Source organism: Dendrobates tinctorius, unplaced genomic scaffold, assembly GCF_039654945.1.
Source record: "Dendrobates tinctorius isolate UK_male_01 unplaced genomic scaffold, ASM3965494v1 ptg000116l, whole genome shotgun sequence".
In the NCBI taxonomy this organism is placed as follows: domain Eukaryota; kingdom Metazoa; phylum Chordata; class Amphibia; order Anura; family Dendrobatidae; genus Dendrobates; species Dendrobates tinctorius.
Genome location: NW_027361784.1, coordinates 946,330 through 972,386, shown reverse-complemented (window position 1 = coordinate 972,386; position 26,057 = coordinate 946,330). Strand labels below are relative to the sequence as shown.

The 26,057-nt window shown below is 41.8% G+C and overlaps 1 protein-coding gene across 3 annotated transcripts in view; it reads right to left on the bottom strand.

Annotated features, from left to right (window-relative positions):
- Positions 1-3,877: 3,877 nt before the first annotated feature.
- The window catches only part of GRHL2 (grainyhead like transcription factor 2), an 87,442-nt gene continuing 65,262 nt past the window's right edge, over positions 3,878-26,057 (bottom strand). For all 3 annotated transcript variants that reach the window (XM_073590074.1, XM_073590073.1, XM_073590075.1), the window contains 8 exons: positions 24,391-24,549; positions 23,230-23,320; positions 21,537-21,676; positions 18,873-18,904; positions 15,461-15,552; positions 14,142-14,227; positions 12,302-12,366; positions 3,878-6,223 (listed from right to left, as the gene is read on the bottom strand). In XM_073590074.1, coding sequence (XP_073446175.1) covers positions 6,106-6,223; positions 12,302-12,366; positions 14,142-14,227; positions 15,461-15,552; positions 18,873-18,904; positions 21,537-21,676; positions 23,230-23,320; positions 24,391-24,549 — 783 coding nt within the window. In that variant the 3' untranslated portion in view covers positions 3,878-6,105. The remainder of the gene's footprint in view (positions 6,224-12,301; positions 12,367-14,141; positions 14,228-15,460; positions 15,553-18,872; positions 18,905-21,536; positions 21,677-23,229; positions 23,321-24,390; positions 24,550-26,057) is intronic.

Genomic DNA, 26,057 nt, shown 5'->3' with positions numbered 1-26,057 from the left:
AGGATATTTGTTTTTTGCTTTTTGTTTTGTCGAGGTAAGCCTGCTTGCTGGCTGCAAACACTGAGGCACAGAGGTGCCGTGTTCATGAGGTTTGAGAATTTGACCTTTAAAGCCTGTATTAAAGATGCATCAAGTCCAGCCAGGGTTTGTCTCATGTCCACCCAAAAGCAGCCCCAAAGAGGGACAGCCTCCCATGGGAAAAAGCATTGCCTCTTTGAGAGAGGAAATGAGCAGAGAAGATAAGACTGGTGAAGTGGTGGGCTGAATGACCTAGCTATGCCAGAGAGCCAGAAAGAGCCAGAGAGAACTGTGTCAATGTGAAGTGCGAATTTTGTGATCACAAATGAACCCTGAGAAGTGCTGATACAAATTTATATTGTTAATAGCTTTTATTGGAAGATCTTTCAGTAAAATATCCTGATGGGTTTTATACACAGGTCTGTGACTTGCTGCCCAACAACCTGACAGAATAGGTCAGCCTACTAGGGCATAACACATCTGACACCCCTCCAACAAGAGGCCATTAGGAATGTGTTTATGATCATACAGGGTGGTCCCTGTAAAGCAGAACCCAGATCCCCTTGTGTGATATGTAAACACTAATGATGCTTAGTGGGCCTCATTTTGGAGCTCTTTGTTTCCCATATTGGGATGGTTTAACCACTTCTAATACTGATGCACGAGGAATTGATTGTGATTAGTACAATGGTCCAGGACCCTTTCAGTGCAGACTAGTGATGAGCGAGTATATGTGGCGCTGCTGAGGGTTCAGTCGCCGCAGAGGTACTGCACCTATTGAGGTGTGGTACCCCACCATCCAGGTAAGGTGGAGACACCTGACCACACTCCAACACCTGCACCCCACACATAGAGTAGTGTAGCAAAAGACACCGAAGGAATAGAAGTTGATGAATGCTTTATTCCCACACCAGACTTGGGGGCACAACAGCAACGAGATAGAGAGCCGGGACTTTGTAGCAGAGAGTCCCAGAAGCAGGCTACAGCTGTCTGCCCTACAAGTAGAGTTCATAGGAACATCTGACAGGAGGAACTCCAGTGTAACTCAGTACTGTGAATACTTCACTAAAGGCGCTAAGAGGGAGACGTTCAGAAAAGGCACATAAGTTGGAGGAGTGTTGGAAAGGTGTGCTTCATCTTGCCTGGAGGTTGACTGAGCTCCTAACCTGGTGACACGGCACAGATGCGGGCTCTTGAGCCACTACAGACTGTGAGTAAAGCTTTGGAACTACATGCTCTGGTGTCCTCCACTTATTCCCGCGTCAACCTGCCCGACACTGGTACATTCCAGGCGCCTGACACTTTACCATCTAAGTGTCACTACATCTACTCTGCCCTGGGACTACAGCCCTGCCTGTGGAGGGCTATACCATCACTGCTGCACCACACCATCTGTCCCAGAGGAACTGTCTGCAGCATCGGCCTAACATCAACATTGCCGAACACCACAGGTGGCGTCACGACCTATTCATTCGCACTGAACGTTTACAATGGGCGCCCAGGGCCACGGGCTGGGTCCCCGCTGCCGTGACATCTCTCAGCGAGGCTCATTGGGACCGGTACCGAGTACCCCACAGCCCTGGGTGTGAGGGCGACCCATATACTCGTTGCTCGGGTTTCCCGAGCATGCTCGGGTGTCCTCCGAGTATGTTGGCGTGCTCGGAGATTTAGTTTTCGACGTCTCAGCTGCATGATTTGCAACTTGTAGACAGGCTAAATACATGTGGGAATTTCCTAACAAACAGGCATTCCTCACATGTATTCAGGCTGTCTAGCAGATGCAAATCATGCAGCTGAGATGACGAAAACTAAATCTCCGAGCACGCCAAAATACTTGGAGGACACCCGAGCAACGAGTATACTTGCTCATCACTAGTGCAGACCCTTTTTTTTAATATAGTCTATAACAGAGACAGGAACTGTTCCTTGCACCACACAAACCATCCAGTCCAAGACTCCTCAGACTGACCGGACTGACCAACATACACATTGGCACTGGAAAGGTAAGATTGACCCATTTTTTAACGAGCACTTCTAGAGCTAAGCGTTATTCTGCTCTCTGAGCGCAATAAAACCTTCTGAATTTTTATGCACAGTCCACTGATTTGCGCTGCCAGAGATGACACTTTCTAATCTCCTGGTGGATTTTTTATTTTTTTGGCCACTGTTGTGCATTTTGTATATTATCAACTGAGATTGGAGTACAACCGTAAACTCCCACCAATCTGATGCTTTATGTGTTTGTACGATTAAGGCTAGTTTCACACTTGCTTTTTTTTGCAGCGCGTTTTTCCCGCAAAAAAACGCATTGAAAAAACGCATACAAAAGCATACAACTGCTGCGTTTTTTTCAAGCATTTTTATGAGCATGCATGAAAAAAACGCAGCGTTTTTATGCGTTTGTATGCGTTTTTAGTGCGTTTTTACCGCGTTTGCGTTTTTTTCCAACATTAGGTGGCCCCTCACACTAACCCAAACCATGACTTTACTAACCCTAACCCTGACCCTAACCCTAACCCTAACCCTGACCCTGACCCTAACCCTCACCCTAACCCTTAACCAAACCATACTTAACCCTAACCCAAACCCTAAACCCTAACTAACCCTAACCCTAACCCTGACCCTAACCCTGACCCTAACCCTGACCCTAACCCTTAACCAAACCATACTTAACCCTAACTAACCTTAACCCTAACCCTGACCCTAACCCTTAACCAAACCATACTTAACCCTAACCCTAACCCTAACCCTGACCCTAACCCTTAACCAAACCATACTTAACCCTAACCCTGACCCTAACCCTAACCCTAACCCTTAACCAAACCATACTTAACCCTAACCCTGACCCTAACCCTAACCCTGACCCTAACCCTTAACCAAACCATACTTAACCCTAACCCTGACCCTAACCCTAACCCTAACCCTTAACCAAACCATACTTAACCCTAACCCTGACCATAACCCCAACCCTAACCCTGACCCTGACCCTTAACCAAACCATACTTAACCTTAACCCTAACCCTAACCCTTAACCAAACCATACTTAACCCTAACCCTGACCCTAACCCTAACCCTAACCCTGACCCTAACCCTTAACCAAACCATACTTAACCCTAACCCTGACCCTAACCCCAACCCTAACCCTGACCCTGACCCTTAACCAAACCATACTTAACCCTAACCCTGACCCTAACCCCAACCCTAACCCTGACCCTGACCCTAACCCTAACCCTAAACCCCTTAACTAACCCTAACTCTAACCCAAACCCCTAAATTCCATGGTTAACAAAAAAAACCGCATGTGCAAAAAAACGCATACATGAGCATGCCAGTGCGCATGTATGCGCATCCATAGGCTATAATGGCCATTTTTAGCGCAAAACGTGCGCATATGTGCGCATGCGCTTTTTTGCAGGGCCAAAAAATGCAACATGCTGCGTCTGGAAAATACAAACGCACACCCCAAAAAAACGCAGCGCATGAAAATCGCATACATGCGCTTACCAGCGCGCAGGTATGCACACCCATGTTAAATATAGGGGAAAAAACGCATGCGCACATATGCGTTTTTTTCCAGCGCAAAAAAACGCAAATGTGAAACCAGCCTTAGAGGCACTTCCCTGTTTCTTATCCCATGAGATATACGGTAATTAAGGTTGGTATTTTCAAGCGTTTAGCCAAATATTTGAATTTCCGATAATAATCTAGGCCAATTGGCCTAATCAGCATTAACCTAAATATTGGTGACAAATGTGACAACTATGCCAAACACATAACCAGTAGCCAGAGGGTAATTCGTTTTCACTCCTAAGGTTTGCATATTGTGTTGAATGTAAATGACAAAGCACGACTTGTAAGGTAAAATGAGAAAGCTTTATTTTAACGGAAAAATGGAAGCCTATGAGTCCTGCTTCATTTGTGTTGGAGCTACAGTTGTCCCTTTTAAATAAGTTATGTCGCTTTAAAGCCACGGAGTGTATCCTACAAAGTCAGCTCCAGAAGCATTGCTTACACATCCAGTCATGGGGAATATTTTCTATGGTATTAAAAATGTGATTTCTTTTTTTTTGATTGACCTTCACACCAAGATGACTTCCCCCCGTACAAACAATGCGGAAAGATCATCCAGTATATTTACACTTTCATCACTCGGTTCGGAAGCACAGGTGTTAAAAAAACAAACAAATTCAAATCTTATATATATAGGTTTTAAGAAAAAAAAAAATAAAAGCACATTTTTCCAGTTTTTCACATTCACCACAATGGTAAAAATACAATAGTTCCAGTCATGTACTACTGATCTATATACAAACTTGCCACAATGTACAATAAAACAGAAAGATTGGAAATGAAAATATGGAAGGTATTCACAGAAATAAGAATACATGTTTACCGCAAATTCAATAGATGAGATTCACCTTATATGCAGCCATGGAGAGATATATACATACACCCATTCCCCTATATCAGAGGGATCTGGATGATGGGAGTTTTATTTGGGTTTTCCTCTTTGAACAATTCAATGAATACGTGGATCACAGGGTGTCTAGTTTGCTTAGATCCTCAGCGATCAGGAGGATCACCAGCTAGTGTTCAAATTCCCTACAGTGCCTCCGCAGGGCAAATAAAGTATTGCAGAGTTCCAATTGAATTCACTGCTCATCAGGTGCTCCAGAGTGAGATCTTGGTCACAACCCCTTCTAAAAAAAAAATAAAAATATAGAATTCTCTAAAAGTGTATTTGAAAATGGGGTTTTGAAATCAGCGACCACTTGGGCTCCTGTTTAGGTGAGTACATGTAGTTGCATGTTGTGACGGGATTACAGGAAGTTTGATTTACTATACAAGGAGCTGCCTCTAAATGCCACACAGACTTATTTTATGTTTAACCCACTCAGGTAACAAGAAGTATGAGCATTCTGCACAAGCCATAATGAAGAATTAGAAAAAGTAATGTAAAACTAAGTGGAAAGAATACCAAGACAAGAAAGAGGGCAGATTACGTGTTGTCTGTATGTGGGGATCGGAGCTTGGGGTGCATACGGGGCCTCACATATTGATACCAACACAAAAACAGGTCTTGTTGCCCAGTAGTTTGAAATGGGTTTTTCAGTTTTGGAAAACCTCCATCACCCAGCTGCAGGTTTTGTTTTTTCTTTTTAAAAAAAAAAAAAAAAACCCTGCTTTGCTCATCCTCCCCAGGTCCAGTTCTGATTCTCCGCCGCTGCCTCCAGTTTCTGATATTCTCTGCAGTTCTGCTGTCACGTCGATATCTTTGCAGCCAATCAGTGAGCTGCTACGCTCAGTTATTGGCTTCAGCGCTATTAAAACAACTTCAGCGCTGAAAATAATTACACTGGATGAAGCAGCGAAGGCTCATCGCTGGACCCAAGGAGCGTGAGAAAAGGACAGTTTTTTTGGAGTGCAGGTGTTTTTCTGAATCCAGAAAACCCCTTTAAGACATAAAAGTGGATTTGATGAGAGTCATCTTCATTAGGTATCAAGTGAAAACGGACTTACAATTTCTGATTGGTCATTGCCATTGCGGCAGTAAACAAAGGAAACGATAAAAATGAAAATATAATATTGCACTTTACAAAATAATTTGTACATTGTGTTAAAAAAATCATTTTTTTGTTTAGATTACTTACAAAATACTTTTTGTACATTCAGTTTAAAACCAGTTGATGGATAGCACAAAAAAATGCAATGACCACGTCATTCGGCCCACGTGCCTTCACTCCAGTGCTGTAGACTGTGGAGGTACTGCATAGAGGAGGATTTGGAAGTCATTAAATCATCTATAATTTCCATCTTCCTCGAAAAAATGAAACATGGAATCTTCTTCTGAGAAGGTGATGAGCTTCATGACAATGGTCGTATCCATCTTGTATCAGAATAAGAATATAAATACGGTTCCCTCTGTCTTTTTTCCCTATACGGACCATGGATTGAATCTTGCATTCGCTCTCTTAGGCACTAATTACGATTTCTAAATGTCTCTGATGGGTGCGAGATCGCAGGAGAACAGAGGTCTTCTCGTGTCCGTGGATATTCCTCCCCATCAGGCATCAGCTTGGCTGGGAGTTATATCTCCGTCAGTGTGATCTTGTAGCCTTGTTCCACCATGCTCTCCACGTTCAGTATGAAGGTGTCCTCGTTGGAGTAGTGCTCGATTATGTTATCATCCATATTCACCAAAATGCTAAGAAAAAAAAAACCCAGAAGAACATTTACTGACTGAGGCCTAGAAAGGTTTACACCCGAAAACAAAATGTATTTTATTTGGATCTTATGTGATATACCAACAACTAAATAACAATATTTAAAAAATATGAATCTGAAAATTGTGATGTGCATTTGTATTCACCCCCCCCCCCGAATCAATACTTTGTAGGTTGAAGTTACTCTATGTGACTGTAGACTTGTGAATCTTCACAATGTGCCAACGCCAGGAGGAACGGGCAATTTCCATAGATGTGATCACATGCTGACTAGACTTGCATGGCCTCACTTAAAACAAGTGAATTGAGAGAGGCCGAACACGTCTAGTCGGAATGTGGCCGGAAGTGTGCAAATCTCTTACCTGTGGTCACATGACTGCCCGTTCCCGGCATTTGCACTTTGCGCGCTGTGGGGATACACAAGTCTACTAGCCAAAAACACTGTACAAGTAGGTACCCACACCTTGTGTAAATAGAAAGAAACTTGGCACTCAACTTCTGAAAGAATGCTGGTATATTTAATGCAGTCAAAATAAACAAAACGTTTCAGCCACAAACGGCCTTCATCAGTTAGCAGACTGCACAGAGATAATAGGTATCTGGTCAGTGAGAATTGTAGGGGAATTTACCCTATCACTTTAAGAACGGCAGATGGTGAGCAACGTTAGTTGTGGGCGCAATAGTATAAGCTGATGACACAAAGCTAGGAGGGATAGCTAATACTAGAGAAGAGAGAGAGGATTCAAAAAGATATAAATAAACTGGAGAAGTGGGCAGCAACTAACAGGGAAAAATGCAAAGTACTACATCTGGGCAATAAAAATGAAAAAAAGCATATATAGAATGGGAGGAATAGGGCTAAGTGACAGCACATGTGAAAAAGACTTGGGTATACTAATAGATCACAGACTGAATATGAGTCAACAGTGTGATGCAGCAGCAAAAAAGGCAAATGCAGTTCTAGGATGTATTAACAGAAGCATACAGTCTAGATCACGTGAAGTCATTATTGCCCTCTACTCCTCTTTGGTCAGACCTCTTGTGGAATATTATGTCCAGTTTTGGGCACCACATTTTAAAAAAGACATCAACAAACTGGAGCAAGTTCAGAAAAGAGCAACAGAATGGTGACCGGTCTGCAAACACTGTCTTATGAGGAAAGGTTGCAGGATTTGGGATTGTTTAGTTTGCAAAAGAGAAGACTGAGAGGAGACTTAATAGCTGTCTGCAAATATCTAAAGGGCTGTCACACTGTAGAAGGATCATCTTTATTCTCATTTGCACAAGGAAAGACTAGAAGCAATGGGATGAAACTGAATGGGAGGAGACACAGATTAGATATTAGAAAAAACTTTTTGACAGTTAGAGTGATCAATGAGTGGAACAAGCTGCCACGGGAGGTGGCGAGTTCTCCTTCAATGGAAGTCTTCAAACAGAGGCTGGACAGACATCTGACTGGGATGATTTAGCGAATCCTGCTTTGAGCAGGGGGTTGGACCAGATGGCCCAGGAGGTCCCTTCCAACTCTACCATTCTATGATTCTAAGTCGTCCTCACAGACGTCAGGAATGTGTGCGCACGCTGCCTGCAGTGACGTGGTATCCACCGCTCGTCAGCTGACTAAAGACTCAAGTCCCAAATCTGGAACCCCCTTTAAATTCCAGAGTACCAATTAGTGTTCAGTGTAAATGTTGAAGTATATGTAGCAAATGGACCTGGCCATTTTTTTTTTTTAATTTTCCATTGATTGAAACTAGACATTGTAAAGACGGTGAGGAATGAAAACATATAAAAAAATAAAGAAACTGTAGATCATCAATTAAATTGCTATATATTTAAGAACCCCTATTATATAAAGCTGTAGAATCATCCTTATTTGGAGAATATGAGAAAGAAGAGTTCAAGCATCATGGCCTTGGAGTAAGAAAAAAGAAAAGTCTCATCCCTATGCCGAATATTAAATACAGGAGCGGCAAATAGTTAAAACTGTGAATGAAATCAGTAAAACAAGTCTATAAATTGTCAAATACGCTGTAAATAATAATGGAAAATATATTTCCGGACCATTCTGCTCCACCTGTGCCACTATTACATCACAGAGCGCCCCTCCCAGGGTCACGGGTCGCAGCTAGCCTTCGCTCTGCTATGATGACACTGAAAAGCAATGGCTAATGTCACAAGCCTGAGACTCCTAAGACGCACCGGAAAGGCTGCAGCATTATAAAGTAGATATTTCAGCTCGGAGTGACTCATTATTTATACTCGGAGCACCGATATGACCGTAACACTGGATTCCTGTGTAAACATACAGCCGTTGTTTGACAAACTGCTGTGCTCCACTTCCCCTAATGCATGAGTCATTAGTGCGCGGAGCGGCTCCAGCCCCGTAACAAACTCACATAGGTTTTAACTTTAGGAGACATCAGTACAAAAATGCAACAGATAAAAACAGAAACAAATTCCAACACCAATTTCACTTTTGTGCTATTTTAGTATCAGACCATCATTACCAGAGAAATGAGATATGAACATTTTAAAAGGGAATCTGCCAGTAGCATCATCCATCCTGAGCCGTCTATATGGGCACATAAGTCATAGGAAGCCGAATAAAATGACACCTTAATATCCGAGATCCGATGTCTTTTTCCAGAGAAATCCACATTTGCCTTAATATGTAAATGAGCTGTTAAGATTTATGGGTCGGACATAGAGAATCTGCCTCCAGAGATTATATTAAACCCTTCAAGACATATGACATAAGCTTACGTCAAATGTCGTGTCCCTGCCATTGATGCGGGCTAGCAGGGGCGCAACAACTGCGGTTGAAGCGGTCGTCGATGCTGCAACCGGGCCTGACGAGTGAGGGCTGTGCATTATACTACATTTATGACTATGGGCTGTGCATTATATTACATGGATGACTCTGAAAAATATTTGGAATTGAGAATCCTCAGTGGTTGATACCTTTTAATGGCTAAGGCTGGAGTCACACACAACGATTAAAAAATCGGTCCGATTTTTACAGTACGAAATCGCACAAAGATTTCTTGTCCAGGGATCCGTCTGTCATCCGAATTTCCGGCGATGAACCGATTTTATTCGCATCTAAGCATCCGTTTTGACATCCAATACCAATGCCTGATGCTCTTTCCTGTTGACCTGGAGAAGTCTTGCGATTTTATCGCAAGTCACACTTGTGGTCCGTTTGTAATCCGATTTTTAATCGCACCCATAGACTGCGATTGTCTTGGTCCGAGGAAACGTTCCAAAAAAAAAAAAAATCGGATGATGGGAGCACCACCATAGAATAACATTGGGACGAATGCAATGCGATTTTTTATCGCATTGCATTTGTCCGATTTTTTCGCTAGTGTGACTCCGGCCTAACAGAAAAGATGGTAACACATTGCAAGCTTTTGAGACTACTCAGGTCTCTTCATCAGGCATAGACTAATACAAAATATGAAAAATCACATTTATACACAACCCAGCACAGAACTGTCATTGTGGGAGAGAGATAGACAGTTATGACCATAAATATTGGAACAGTTCATAGATAAGGAGTGAAAGTTTTATTGTCCTCTGATTGGGGTCTGGTTCTGTGTTGTGATTCCTCCACAAGGTCTGAAGAGCAAATTCGTTAATTGATGTAAAAAGACATAAATCCATGCGACACATTCATTCCTGCACTGAGTGTGTCAAAGGTCGTCATAAGTTTATACTCACAGACTCTCCTGTCTCTCTGAGTTTTGAAGTTACCTTTCAACACAAGTAACTTCATGTCCATGGTGCTGTGCTATATTACATGTATGATTATGGGCTGTACATTATATCATATGTATAACTATGGGCTGTGCATTATACTACATGTGTGATGATGACCTGTGCATTATACTACATGGATGACCATGGGCTGTGAATTACATTACATGTATGACTATGAGCTGTGCATTATACTACATATATCACTATGGAGGCACATTATACTGTATGGAGGATTATGAGGGGTGCATTCTACTGTATGGAGGACTATGGGGTATGCATTATACTATATTGAGCACCATGGGGAGTGCATTAGACATCTGCTATGGGGCTCCATGATTTTTATGTTTGACCCAGGTGAGTATAATGGTTTATTTGTTGCTATACATTAAAGAACAGTGGCAGAACAGGGGACATATATACCAGGATGGGGATATAAATATCAGGCTAGGGCCCAGGATAAGGGACATGTACCAGGATGGGGCATGGATGAGGGACATAAATACCAGGTTGAAGGGCACATATATATACCAGGATGGAGGACATCTGGCACCGGGGTCCATCAGACTATAGTTGCACCACTACAGGCTAACATGCTGAGCCTGCATCTTTCCCCAAACATGATGGCAGATTTAATGAGCCAATCATGTGCCTTTAACGAAACTCCACTCGCAGCTTTTAACCTGTTAGATTTAACATGTGCAGGTAGGGGCCGTGTCATTCCATGCTCTCGTTTGTGCACCTAGTGATGTGATCGCGGGATGCCAGTGGGTTGTCCTGACAGGTGGGATCTGTTTATGACCCCCATGCTTGTCTGTCTGTCACTACAGACCTCCTATGCCTCCTACTCCAGACACAGAGATCGTATTTTTCTCTATATATTGTAGTGGTGATAAATAGTAAAAAAAAAATTAAAGAAAAAAAGTTTTTAAAAATATTTAAAAAATGGAAAAAAAACTCAACAAAAGTTCAAATCACAGCCATTTAAAACATAACAGTTTAAAAAAAATACAAAAATACACATTTGGTATCTATGCATTCGTAAAAGTCCAATTTATTAAAATATAACAAATAAATTTGAAAAGCAAACGGCGTAAAGAGAAAAGAAATCAAAACTCAGAAATAAAGGATTTTTGTAGCCACAAAATTGCAATAAAATGCAATAAGAGGCGATCAAAACATCAGATCTCCCCCAAAATGGTATCGGTAAAACATCAGCTCAAGGCGCAAAAAATAAGCCCTCACCCAGCCCCAAATGCCAAAAAATAAAAACTTTACGGGTCTCAAAAAATGCATGTTTGGTATCTGTGTGCTCGTACTGACTATGAAAAATTGACAGTACAATACGATTCTCATAGTGAACATGTAAATAAAAATAAACAAAAAGCAAAACAATTAAGAAATTGCAATTTTTGTTCCCATTTTCCAGTACACTACATGGTAAAATCAATGTACAACTCATCCTGCAAAAACCAAGTCCTCATATAGCTGTATTGACAGAAAAAAAAAAATTAAAAAGTTATGGCACTTGGAAGAAGGGGAGGAAAAAATTAAAATGGAAAAATGAAAAATTGCAAGGTCATGAAGCGGATAAATAAAATGGGATGTTACCAGTGTGAGACATTTTAGATCAGGAAAGTGGCCTGTCAGTCATTACATGTCTCACACTGTTACACATTGTGAACCGTTGCTGGGCAAGTCTTTAGATTTGTGGTTTGCAAAAAAATCAAATAAAATAGTGTCAAAGTGATCACATTTTGCGTGAAACCACAAATTTCAGGAAATTAGACTCAAACTTGATCCTCTGCGGATCGTTCGGCTCATCTGACCTTTTAGTTGCCATAAATTCAGCTTTATTTAACTAAATTCCAATAAATATACAGTCTTCTCTTCATCTCAGCTACATTAATTAAAAACAGTCAATTAAAGGGCTATTCCCATCGGCAATATCCTATCCCAATATGTTGTAGGTGTAATAATAATATTAGCAAATATCTCCAACTATAAATGTAGTGTAGTTCTACTGATTCACTATGTTGCTTACCCCATATGCAGGACATTGTGGAAGCTTAGGTATCCATGGTTACTAACATTCATATAGCGGCAGTTAGTTACTAGTGGTCATATCCATGGATACCTAAGCTACTGCAATGCCTGCACATGAGGAAAGAGACATAGTGAATCAGATGAACTATACTACATTTCTAATTGGAGGTATTATTTTTATTACTCCTATATATATTGGGAAAAGATCTTGAAGATGGGAATACCACTGTAACCTATTGCAGTCGTCTTACCCTTTTTTACTTTTCTTATAGATTTTTGCAATTTTTTCCACAGGGATACCATATTTTTCAGATAACTGAAAAAGAAAAAAAAAACACAACAAAAACACATCAAACAGAGAGCACCACACTGGAGAACACTAGAAAGGGAGAATGTAAACGGGAACAGGTAACAGCCAGTTATTTTATTGCTCCCCGTAATGTTTATTTGCTGAACGACACTGCCCTCTACCTGCAGTACACAACACTACATGCTGCATTACAGAAGGGGAATCATCCTATCATATTCCACTTTAATTAACCATTCAACACAAGGCCAAAAAAACAATTAAGTATCCTAGAGTATTAAAATCTGCAAGTATTAAATGCGGAGCGGGGAGAAATAGATGCCAGTTGAATAATCAACCAAACCATGTTCGATGACCACTATCTATCGTGTATGGGGGGCTTTAGGCCGTGATGAGATCAGGAAGATTTTCTACCTCTTGTGGTTGGCATTCCACAGCCTGACTGCTGTAACTGTAAAGAATCCTTTCCTATTTAGCTGCCGGAATAACCTTTCCTCCATATGTAATGAGAGCCCATGGTCCTTGGAAGAAATAAGTCCTGTGCCGTCCTTTGTACTGACCACAGATGTATTTATAAATATAAAGGAGATCTCCTCTGAGGCATCTTTTTTCTAAGCTAAACAAGCCCAACTTTTCCAACCTTTCGTATCAAAGGGAATCTATCACCAGGATTTCACCGCACTCAATTATATGTAAGTAAACGTAGCTCTTTCAAAGACAAGTCATCCGTTCTTCTGTTACTGAGAAATCAGAGTGTGAATCGATATGCAAATGAGTCTGAAGAGCTATGGTAGATCTGAAGCCTCTGTCACTCCAGCTCTATTCACAGCACCGCCTCCCTCCTGCTTAACTGATGGATCCTTTGCCTGATGTCACACAAAATAGAAGCCATCAATCAAGCGCTGGGTGGGGAATACAGCTGGAGTGACAGAGGCTTCAGACCTATCATAGCACTTTATCCTCATTTGCATATCAATTCAAATGTTGAGATTTCTCAGTTACCGAGGAACGGACTGGCCGTGTAAACGTATTGCTGGACTTGTCTTTGATAAAACTGCTTACACATATAAATAGTTTGGGGGGGGTGAAATACTGCTGACAGATTCCCTTTAAGTGAGACCATCCGTCCCATTTAACCCCTTAACAACTACTGCTTTCCATATACGGTGGCCATGCGCTATCGCTATATGGAGCGGGATCAGGAGCTGAGCCCCCTCCATGTAGCAGCTTCCTGTAGCACAGTTGATGGCTAGCTCCTATCGCATCAGTTTAACCGCTTAAGCGCCTCTGTCAAGCCCAACAGCGGCATTTAGACAGCTTCATCGTCGCGCCGTCACTTCTGTCAGCTACCTGATCCTCACACATTGAGATTTTGGGGTTGCCAATCAATTGCCATGGCAGCTGGGAGCTTTCTGAAGGCTGAGCTCAGCAGTTTCACACTACTTCATCACTACAGTAACACATACAGTACTTTTTATACTTTTGGCATTTGGATTTTTTTTTTCTTTTATTGTATAGGAAAGTACACTTGACTAATGTTCATCAGTTTTTATGATAAAGATTTTACAGTGGGCGTCAGTGGGTGACACACGTAAGTGATGCATAGTCGCATATGTCCAGGACATATGTTCACGTCCTGACGAATCTACAGAATGTAGTGAATATAAAAACAAGATGTGATGGAAACCTGATTGGCGGCAGGTTTTGTCCTATTTACGTCGGCTCGCTGCCGGCAGATGCCAACCCATCGCGCAGAGCACAATGTCCGTCTACGTTACACTTACCGCTTCCAGTAGTCCCTTCACTGTAGGATACTTTAGCATCAAAGCATCAAAAACTTCATCAGTTTCCTTCCTCACATAAAGTAGCACTGAAATTAGCAAAGCAAAAGGTAAGGAAGGTAAAATGTTTACTTACATGAAAACATAATCAAGCTTCTTAATTGAAAAAAAAAAATCGGGAGGAAGGAATTTTACTAGCAGCGACTAATCAGTAGCACAGCTCATTTGGGCCAATACCAAGGAGAGACTATCCAAGTAAAATCCTAGAAGACCCCTTTAAGGTTTTAAAGGAGCCCTCACACATACATATACTGTGGAAACCACTTTTTTTCCCCAGTTAGAGAGCTTGTGGATCTAGTTGCATCAGATGGTAGTAGATATAAGATATAACCTATATCGGTTTTGCCACCATCTAGGGGTCATGTTTTATTTTGCTGGAAGGGTTAATCGCAGTTTACTGTATTGTTGCAGATTTTTTATGTAATAAATGATCTGTCCAGTAGAAGGCAGCAGAGAGGCTAGAGCTGCAGCATGGGGGGTTTGGAGTTGGTGACAGTTTCTGGGAGAGTTAAAGGGGAGAGTGAAGCTGCGCATCATTGGAAAAAGTTCTGGGTGGAGCGGTGCAACTCTGGATCTGTTGTTGGTGACTCTGGGATGCTTGTTCAGCTTGAGTTGAGCTGACTCGGTGAGAACAACCAAGGACACAGCATCTTGGTCTAGGCCACGTGAGGCCTTATTTTGAACGACATAAAAAAGCCCTTCGTTGGAGAGATCGGCATTCTCTAAGAGCTTCAAATCAGCGTTTCTGATTTTTCGGGACTCAGCCCAGCACGAACCCTTCTATTTCAGTCTCAGGATCTACCGATACCATCTTACATCTGAATGTATATGCCCCTATATAAATAACTTTATAGAGGTCTAGTTAGTTAGGAGAAAAGGCCTCTTCTGTAAGAGACGCTTCAAAAAACTGCTCCGAGTAGGAGATTACTAAAGTACTGTCACAACACTGTCGTTCTATGGATTTATGCATAGAAACGGTTAATTGCCTGTACTTTGCTTGCATAAAACTGTTAATTCTGAATTCTGTTTAAGTGTACCTTTGTATCCTCGTAGTTGGTGTTATTGAGGGTAGCTGCTGCTATTGTATATGTTAGTTATACACTGTTTACCTACCATCCTTTCCTTTCTTTTATAAACTGGTTAGTAAATATTTATGTTATCTAACCATTGCCAGTCTGCTGATTGCTGCTGTACCCCTCGTCCTGTGGCCGTCACTCATCCATGTTACATTGCAATATATTCAATTCTATTAATGAAATCACCTTTTTTGCTTCCTTCTTTCATTTGCTTTGCAGCAGGAGGTCCAAATTCCTCATCCACAGGTCGGAGCATTCTCTTTACCAGCACGCTGTTCCTGTACAGAAGCATAACAGATATATGTTACTCCTGATCTGTAGGGGGCAGTACATAGCTAGCATGTGTCAAAATTATCTCCTCCATTACTGAACCATCTCCTGCAGTCTCTGTCTCTGTTGTTGGGCGGCGGCGCGCTTGCACTGCGGATGGTGCTGTGGGAAATGGGCGCTGTCCTGCTTAACATTACTGTGGCTGGGACCTGTGCTGCTGCTTGGCCACAGATTCTGTGTCTTAAGGCCCTTTTACATTTAGCGATGCACCAGCGATCCGACCAGCGATCCGACCCGGTCAGGATCGCTGGTGCATCGCTAAATGATCGCTAGTGAGCTTTCATACAGAAAGACCTCACAGCGATTCAGCAGCGACGCAGCGCACGATACTTACCATTCACACACAGCGATGAAGACGTCCTCCCGCCCGCCTCCAGCGTCGCTCGTCGTCACAGCAGGAAGTCTCAGCAGGAAGCGCCCGACGAGAAATGGAGCCGGACATTCTCGCGCGATCAGCGATGGACAGCGGGGGAGCCGGTCGCTGGTAAGTATCACACATAGCGATATCGCTAGCAATATCGCTATAACGTCACAAAACCAGTGACGTTTTAGCGATATTGCTAGCGATATCGCTTAGTGTAAAACCCCCTTTACTGCAGCCCGCTAATAATTCTTTGGAATCAGCTCTTTGCTGTGAACTTTGGGCAGGGCTACCCCTTATGTAAACCCTGGCAGCTTGCTGCCAGTTAGAAGTTGTTTCTTACACTGCTTCCGTAAATCCAGCTTCTCTAATCTCTGTTACTAGTTTCTGGTTAAGGCTCGTATTTTTGGCTAACTGACTATCTTACAATTCTGTTCTTGATATCCTGGTTTTAACCCAGCATCATCACCATCTTCTACCTGATTGCTTCACTGGTCAGCAGCCGCTTCGAGAATGTAACCCCGGCAGCCCTGCACAAGTCCAGATCCCTATATACACACGTGGTCAACATTGTTGGTACCCCTCATTTAAAGACAGAAAAATCCACAATGGTGACAGAAATAACTTGAATCTGACACAAGTAAAATAGATAAAAATCTATGAAAGGTCAGACATTGCTTCTCAACCATGCTACCACAGAATTTTTTAAAAAATAAAAAACTTATCAAATAGGCCTGGACAGAAATGATGGGACCTTAACTTAATATTTTGGTGCACTTCCTTTTGAGGCAATCACAGTAATCAAACAATTCCTGTAACTGTCAATGAGACTTCTGCACCTCTCGACAGGTATTTTGGCCCACTCCTCAAGAGCAAACTGCTCCAGTTGTCTCATGCTTGAAGGTTGCCTTTTCCAGACGGCATGTTTCAGCTCCTACCAAAGATGCTCAATAGGATTTAGGTCAGGGCTCATAGAAGGCCACTTCAGAATAGTCCAATGTTTTCTTCTTAGCCAATCTTGGGTGTTTTTAGCTGTGTGCTTTGGGTCATTATCCTGTTGCAAGACTCTTGACCTGCGACTGAGACCAAGATTTCTGACACTGGGCAGCACATTTCTCTCTAGAATCGCTTGATAGTCTTGAGATTTCATTGTACTCTGCACAGATTCTAGACACGCTGTGCCAGATGCATCAAAGCAGCCCCAGAACATAACAGAGCCTCCTCCATGTTTCACAGTAGGGACAGTGTTCTTTTCTTGATATGCTTCATTTTTCAATCTGTGAACATAGAGCTGATGGACATTCTCCCAGAAGCTTTGTGGCTTGTCAACATGTAGTTTGGCAAATTCCTGTCAGACTTTTTTATCATTTTTTTTTCAATAATCGTGTCCTCCTTGGTTGTCTCCCATGAAGTCCACTTTGGCTCATACAATGACGGATGGTGCGATCTGACACTAATGTTCCTTGAGGTTGAAGTTTACCTTTACTCTGTTTACAAGTTTTTCTGGGCTCTTCTGTTTCCATTTGGATTATCCGTCTCTTTGATTTGTCATCAATTTTCCTCCTGTGGCCATGTCCAGGGACGTTGACTACAGTCCCATGGAACTTAAATTCCTGAATATTATGTGCAACTGTAGTCAGAGGAACATCAAGCTGCTTGGAGATGGTCTTATAACTTTTACCTTTAACATGTTTGTCTATAATTATCTTTCTAGTCTCCTGAGACAACTCTTTCCTTCGCTTCCTCTGGTCCATGTTGAGTGTGATACACACCATGTCACCACATAGCACAGTGTGTATCTGTAGGCTCTATACAGGCCACTCACTGATTCCAAGATTGTAGACACCTGTGATGCTAATTAGTGGACACACTGTGATTTAACATGTCCCTTTTGTTACATTATTTTTAGGGGTACCATCATTTCTGTCCAGGTCTATTTCATGAGTTTTATTTTTTTTTTTTTTAAATTCTGTGGAAGCATGGTAGAAAAGCAATGTCTGACTTTCATTTGCTCATTTTCAAAGATTTTTTATTTATTATTACTTTTGTCAGATTCAAAGTTATTTCTGTGACCATTGTGGGTTTTTCTGTCATTAAATGAGGGGTACCAACAATTTTGACCACGTGTGTAGGGGTTAAAGGGTGAAGACTGAGGTTCCCCAAGGGCCTGCTAAGCAAAATTCTCCACTAGAAGAAATGAACACCTCTGTGTAAATGAGAAAGTACTTCTCTATTAGAAATTGGATGCTTATCACAAAACAGGAAGGTCCCATAAACTACTATCGGTGTCCTTCAAATCTAGCGTCATATGATTTCGACATTGCTATTATAGTCATATCCAAGTGTCCTAAATCTGTGGCAGCCTGTACTCAGATATTGTTTGTAACATGGAAACAATTCTGAAAGTGACGGAAAGTTGCGGGATGATTTTTAAATGGAACATGGCAGCACATTTTTACATATGGGGAAGTACCCCACAGATACATGTACACTCAGCTTGGCCAATCATGCATGTGCCCCCCCCCCCCGGTCGATATACGGAGGAGTAAGCTATCTTGCCAGTAAGAACAAAAGGATCAGGCTATCAACTCCAATTACGCGATCCTTCTCTCCCCTGAAACCTGCCATCAGAGGCCTATGCAAATTATATGATCCTGTTAAAATTGGTGGGGTACACAAACACTTTACATCTAATATTTATGGCCATCTTAAGAAGTTAAATGTGAGCAAAATGGTAAGAATTTAAAATAAAATCATTGAGAAACTTTGGGATGCCAATTTTTATAATATGCGGCCTCTCAGAGATCGTAACCCCAACTATCAGATATTTATGACATAGACTGTGGAAAACTAGAACTTATAATTAAACTTATAATAATAACAATACATTTTCAATTTATCTCTTACCCTTCAATTTCATCTTCTGTATTGTAGAAAACCTGCAAAGGAAAAACAAATTGTAATAAATCAGAACAACACAAACAGCTCACTCCCATTATCACAGCTCATCAGTGCTGTACCCGAGCTCTATCTTCATTGCCTTTAACAGGAGCGCATTTTTCTGTGATTTAATATCCTATTGCTAGATTAGCACTGAACACATAAAATAACATGAATGTTGTAGGAGTAAATCATATAAAATACAAAAAATGTTTCCCAAAAAGTTTTTCATTTTTGTGTATGTAAAGGAAACATTTTACGACTTTTTAATTATACTTTGCGCTTCGGTTACTCACCGCTTTCTAGATACAGGTATGCTGCAGATGAATGAGAACAGTTTTGAAGAAAACAGCCTGAACTACACACTGAGGCTGGTTTAACAAATTGGACATTCTCTGCAATGTGTGGGCAGGCCTCCTGACTGAAATAAAACACCATGTCTATCTGATCTAGTGATGAAAATACCAGGAATGCTGAGGTAAGAAGAGGCTCCTCACACTGCTACCCTCCCTGTCTATCTGATCTAATGGTGGAGATACCAGGAGTGCTGAGGTAAGAAAAGACTGCCCACACTGCTGTCCACCCTGTCTGATCTAATGATGGAAATACCAGGAGTGCTGAGGTAAGAAGAGCCTGCTCACACTGCTGTCCACCCTTTCTATCTGATCTAATGATGGAAATACCAGGAGTACTGAGGTAAAAAGGAGGCTGCTCACACTGCTGTCCACCCGGTCTGTCTGATCTAATGATGGAGATACCAGGAGTGCTGAAGTAAGAAGAGGCTGCTCACACTGCTGTCCATCATGTCTTTATGATCTTATACCAGAGGTGCTGAGATAAGAAGAGGCTGCTCACACTGCTACACTGCTAGCCTCCGTGTCTACCTGATTTAGTACTGGAGACATCAGGGGTGCTGAGGTAGGAGGGACTGCTCACACTGCTGTCCATCTTATCTAACTAGTCTAATACTGGAGATACCACCGTGTTATCAGGGTGTTGAGGTAAGAAGAGGCTGCTACCATGTAGTGTGTTGTGAGGGTACAGATTCCGTTTTGTGATTGTGGTATTCATCTTGTCTTGTAATCCCTCCATTATGGTGATCAAATAACACTACTGAGCGGCAAAGTTTCACATTCCTATTCATGCCCCTAAAGTTCCTATCGGCTCATCGTTCGGAGGTAATTTTTGCTTTGTCTGTAACACTATTTAAATAGGTTACATGTGCTTATAAACCAGAAGTCCTGAGTATACCAAACAAGGCTGTGCTCTATTTATCTCCCAAGTGCTTGTAAAACAAACCTTATTAATTTGGAGTTCTAAAAGGTGTAGAAGAGAGTGTATTTCGCTCAGGCCATATTGACCCACTTTATGAGTATAGGGTCTTCAACTGTAATCTTGGACTTCATCAAAGGGTCATATATTGTATTCAATATTTTCTTTCTCCACTTGTGGCAGAAGTAGCTGCACATATTTGGCCACTAGTGACAAGTTGTCTTTCCTAAAACAGAATTATTGTGTATCTATGGTCACTACTTTGCCCCTCGCTGTCATCGGGGGGGACACGGGAATCCCCATTTTTGAGATGGTGGAGCATGCTCTGCACACGCATGACAAATTAGGGTGAGGAGAATTTTGTGCACAGCTAGTTTGGAACTCCCAGAGAAGTGAATAGAAATATCTGTGCCTAGGTGTCCATAAATAAGTGTTAGACGCAGGTCCCACCTATGGAACTCTTTCTATCAGGGGTGGACTTATCATTGGTGCAACCTGTGCAGCCGCACAGGGGCCCAAGAGGTGAGGCGGCCCATTTATACCTCCAAAGTCCATGCAATTTTGCATTTTTAGGAGATCTTGGGCTGCAAGAGGCCCATGTATTGTTCTTGCACAGGGGCCCTATTCTGTCTTTGTCCGCCAGTGCTCTCTATAACAGGACCTATCAGACTATATCCACAGGATATACCATAAATGTCTTAGGCTACTTTCACACTTGCGTTGCACAGACTTGCGCACGGCCGCCGCTAAGCTCCGCCCCTGCCATGCCTCCTCCTGTTAGCTCTGCCTATGGGCGAATGACGCTGCATGCGACCTGCGCACCCTATCTTTAGCACTGGGTATGCAGGCCATGCGCAGGTATGCATTTTCCGACGCATGCTTCCTTTTGATGGTGCGCCGGCCTGCGCCAAACGCATCGTGCTACATTTTGGTGCGCTCGGCGCACCGTCAAAAGGACGCATGTGCCGGAAAACACATACCTGCGCACGGCCTGCGCACCCAATGCTAAAGATAGGGTGCGCAGGTCGCATGCAGCGTCATGCGCCTATAGGCGGAGCTACCAGGAGGAGGTGCGGCAGCCATGCGCAGACTAACGCAGGTCTGTGCAACGCAAATGTGAAAGCAGCCTAAAATGGGAATAACCTTCACATAGAGCAAGTGCATGCTTGAATGGAGGAGGGGGATTCAGAAGTCTGCAATGGTACCAGCCATTTCTAGTCCGTCTCTGTAGAAGATTTGCAGTTTGTAATAACTATCATTAGGAGAAGCTAATTTATATAAAGTGTAATTTGGCATAAAATGTCTGCTCGCTCCTGTGGGGCCCTTATTACATCACAACTTTCTATGGATATCAAATACCTGCCCGGTCCTTTGTAAGTTTCCAAAATGAACATCTGGGATGAAGAGGACGGGCTGGGAGTCCAGGTCGGACATTGTTTTGAAGAAGGTGATATCGCTCTTCTTCTGCAGCGGTAAAGCTGATAATTTAGGATCGGATGCTAGATAAGAATGGACAAGGTGACAGGATCAGAAGGATGAATAAAATAAATCACATACAATTGATCATCACTCTGGCATTTGAGGGACCAGAGTAATATTAGAGTATTGTATTTCTGGATTATCAGATGGCGAGACATAGAACATCCAGTAAACTCGGGATTATTAGGAAACTTTCACACTGGATGCGATATCAGTGTAAAAAAAAAAATTGGCTACAGATTTTGCTGCAAAACGATAGTAAGGCTACTTTCACACATCAGTTTTTTGCCGTCAGGCAGGATCCGGCTTTTTTTTTAGAAAAAACGGATCCGGCATAAATTTTGGAGAACTGTAGAAACGGATCCGTTTTTTTGCTGGATCCGTCTCTGTTCCTGGCGGCTGGCCAATTGGATCTGAGCATGCGCAGACTTAAAAAAAACGGATCCGGTGGCTGGATCCGTCTTTTTCTGGATCCGGCGCACTCCGGCGCCCATAGACTTTCATTGTAGCAAAAAGCTGGAAGCGCCGGATCCGGCGTGTCCGGCTCTTTCGCCGGAGACAAAAAACGTTACAGTAGCCGTTTTTTCCAGACGCCGGATCGCGTCACATTGCCGGATCCGCCAAAAAACGGATGAAACGCAATGCCATCCGGCACGATCCGGCACTAATGCAAGTCAATGGGGAAAAACCGGATCCGGCATTGCATTTTGCCGGATCCGGTTTTACAAAGAAAAGCCGGATCGCGCCTGAAGGCAAAAAACTGATGTGTGAAAGAGGCCTAAGTCTGCAAGGCTTTACAAAAAAAGAAATATGCAGTGTAAAATCATAGCCTGAATTAACAGGCTGCAAGTTTACAATGCACACATTATCTGGTTGGATCTCATACACAACATAAGGATGACATTTTTTTTTTTATATGTAATTTCATTTTCTTTGCTGGTACTGTAATACGGAGCAAATTTTGAGAGGGAGGAGAGCCAATAATAACTGCAATCAATGCGCTGGAGACAGCTGACTGGTATGTTAGGAGTCAACTCCTCTCCTGGAATATAGCTATTGCACGCACTGGACAGGCTCCGGTCGTCAAGCTTCAAGTATACAAGCTTTGCTCTATGTAACATAAAGGATCATTGAAAACTTGCTTATTTTCAAGCTGACTAACTAAAATAACGTAAGAATACCTCTTAAATACAGTGCATCATTTTTTGGGGAGATTTTCTTTAAAGGAGACCTGTGATTGTAGCTAGGTATGTCTTGTGTTTCCTTGGCTGACTAGTCCAGTACAGACCTCAGCGGCTTCTTGTTGCCCCTTTCCATTTGACTTACAAGTCCCTAGGGAGAGACGAGTCAAAGGGATCGAGGGAGTGAAGGAGGAGCCGCTGGAGTCTGCGTTGGACTAGTCAGCAAAGTCTCAGTCCCCGTTTCAGAGTAAAACATACCAGGCTTCAATGGCGCAGTCAGTGCCGGATTCATGCTGCCCATGGTTCAGACAGCACAAATCTGATGACAGATTCCTTTTAAATCTTGATTATTGTCAGACAGTAAGTCAGTTTTGCATCATTTTGTGACCTACAATTATTTATGGACTGATTTTGCGCAGGCTGAGGTTTTCCTTTTTTTCGGTTTTGCTTTCGCTCCTCATCTCGGATTTTTCTCTCTGCTCCCTGAAAATATAAAATAAGGAAAAAGTAGATTTAAGAAAGTAAGTTATCCAGTTATTCCATCAAAAACAGCAATTAGTTAAAAAAAATTAGTTAAAATCTTCGCGGAATCCAGCAGCAAATGTACCCCTGCAGCGCCATCACAGGAGAAATCAAGCATTACAGTCCCCATCTAAAATAAATTAGTTGTGTACAGTATATATGATAGAGACAGTAAAATAAGGACAAAATAAAAGTACATTTAACATAACCTGATTTTCTGATTTTTGCTTGGTCTCTCTTAAGAACAGGTCACCAATTTTAACAAATTAACAATGTCTTTAAAGAGTAACTATTGTGTTAATATTTATTAGTAATCATGAAAATGAGCACTTTTATAATATATCTTAGAATAGTTCACTTCTTTTTCCTACTGAAGTGACATTTCATTTCTTCTTAATTTGGCAGTAAAAATGTGTCTTCAGTGACTACAGATTTTCACATTACGGAGATAGGAGATGACGGTTGGTGCCTATCAGTTTCTATGGAGAGAAGATAGTTGAGTAGCTATCAGTATAAATACCCTATTAGCTCATAAAGAAATCAACGAGGCCTCACTTTTTAGGAGCTAGAATGAAGAATTACCAACAAGCAACGGCTTGCGGACTCGATCAGTGGGTATATTGCGTGGACCGCCATTCATCTGAATGTCCCCCATGTAATAACTCTCCACATTTCCCGTGCAGTGACCCCTGTGACCACCATATAAAGGAGTTTCCTGTTTTGAAAGAACTCTTAAGGATTTTCCAAAATCTTTGATTTTGTAATTTTTCACATAATGAACAATTTCTGTTCCAATATCCCGTAAATGATAATATATATATATATTTTGGCGAGATCCAGCCACTGCTGCTGTCTTATGCATTGGGAATTCCTACGATCTGTAACGGGAGGACAGATCTGCTTGAAGAATTATCATCCATTAAACATTAAAAAGCCCCTCGCAGCAGTCAGTCGCCGGCAGGCGCCATTACCTGTTCATCCAAGAGAATAATGGAGTACGGGCTGTCGGGAGATTCCCATTGTTGGGTTACCTTGTCACAGAAGACCTTGATCTGGCAGTAGGCCCGGTGGATCGGCCGGTTGCTGCGGTTATTATAGCTATACGTGTCGATCTGAATCATGAGTGGAAGCCCTTTCACTCCTTTCTGAGAGGAGAAATCAGTGCTGAGGCAATTCACCGTGATGAAGATCTATAGAAAGAGCAGAGGAAAAACGTATGCAAATGGTTAGAAGTGGGACAATGCAAATCGTACATCCTGGCTCAGCGGAAACATTGATATAGTGTGTAATATACTGTATATGTTCTGTCTCCGACATAATTCATGATCCTTGACTGTCTATTTTGATAATATATATACAATGATTTGCTGAGAATATCTATAATGCTCAGTATTCCATAGATTCTAATGTTCATTGTTTTTGGCTCCATCTAGTGGCCAAAGTAATAACTGCAGTGTTATTCTATTTTAGTTTCGTTTTGCTTTCCCTCCGTTCTCAATGCATTCTGGGAGGTTTGCAAAGCACCCTGGTACGCTGTGCAAGGGATTATGGTTAGTTCAGCCCATTTTCCCTCCAGTCCTCCATTTTCTTTCAAGCCTGCTTCATCTGAACATCTCATTTCTCTACTCCCCCCGTGTCAGCATCGCTGCTATGTAACATGCTCCCTGTAGATAATCCCTATCTCATATTAGCCAGCTTAGACAGCTCCCTTGGTCAGCTAGTAGTGCAGATATGTATGTTATGTATAAGTATTCCTATGAACCCAGTACTGATTGTATTCATATGTTTCTGTTTGTAGTTTCACCACATCAATATACCCTACGTTCAATAAAGCACAGATTCAACTACAGTCTCCCTTATTGGACCCCCGGTATAGCGGTTTAGCTGCTTGTTAAGCTACATGAATCTGGTTCATTTAGTGAGGACATGACTATATACATATATATATATATATATATATATATTTATATATACACATATATGCACACCAATGTCATGTTACATGCGTTAACCCCTTAAGGAGGCTTTAGGTCAAAAGTGGACAGTTTTTGTCCCTTATTTTATCCCTCTGCTCCCCCGAGTATACCATGTTTTTTGCAAAAAAAAAGGGCAATTTCACAATGTTTTGGGGGTATTTTATTTACCATGATCACTATATGGTAAAGCCTGATCTGGCGATATAATTCCCCAGGTCAGTACGAGTACGCAGATACCAAAGATGCATTTTTTTAAGTTGTGAAAACAAAAGAAACAATTTGTATGAAAAAAAGTTTTTGCATTTATCGTCATTTTCTGAGACCCGTAACATTTACGTTTTTCTTTGGGGCCAGGCGAGGGGTTTTTTTTTTTTTGCACCCTGAGCTGACGTTTTTGTTGATACCATTTTGGAGTAGATACGATGTTTTGATGGCCTTTTATTGCAATGTTGCAGAGGCCAAAAAAACTTTTGGATTTTTTTTTTCTAAATCGGATTAATTTATTTTAATGTTTTGATAAATCAGACATTTCTGAGCGCAACGATACCAAATGTGTATTTTATTTATTTTTTTGTATTTATTTTCAATGGGTCAAAAGTGTTGTGGATAGAACTTTTGTATTCTTTTTATTTTTCAAATTTTTAAAAGCTTTTTTTTTACTCTATTTAATAGTCCCCTTAGGAGACTTGAAGCTGTGATCATCCGATCGCTTGTGCTTTTCA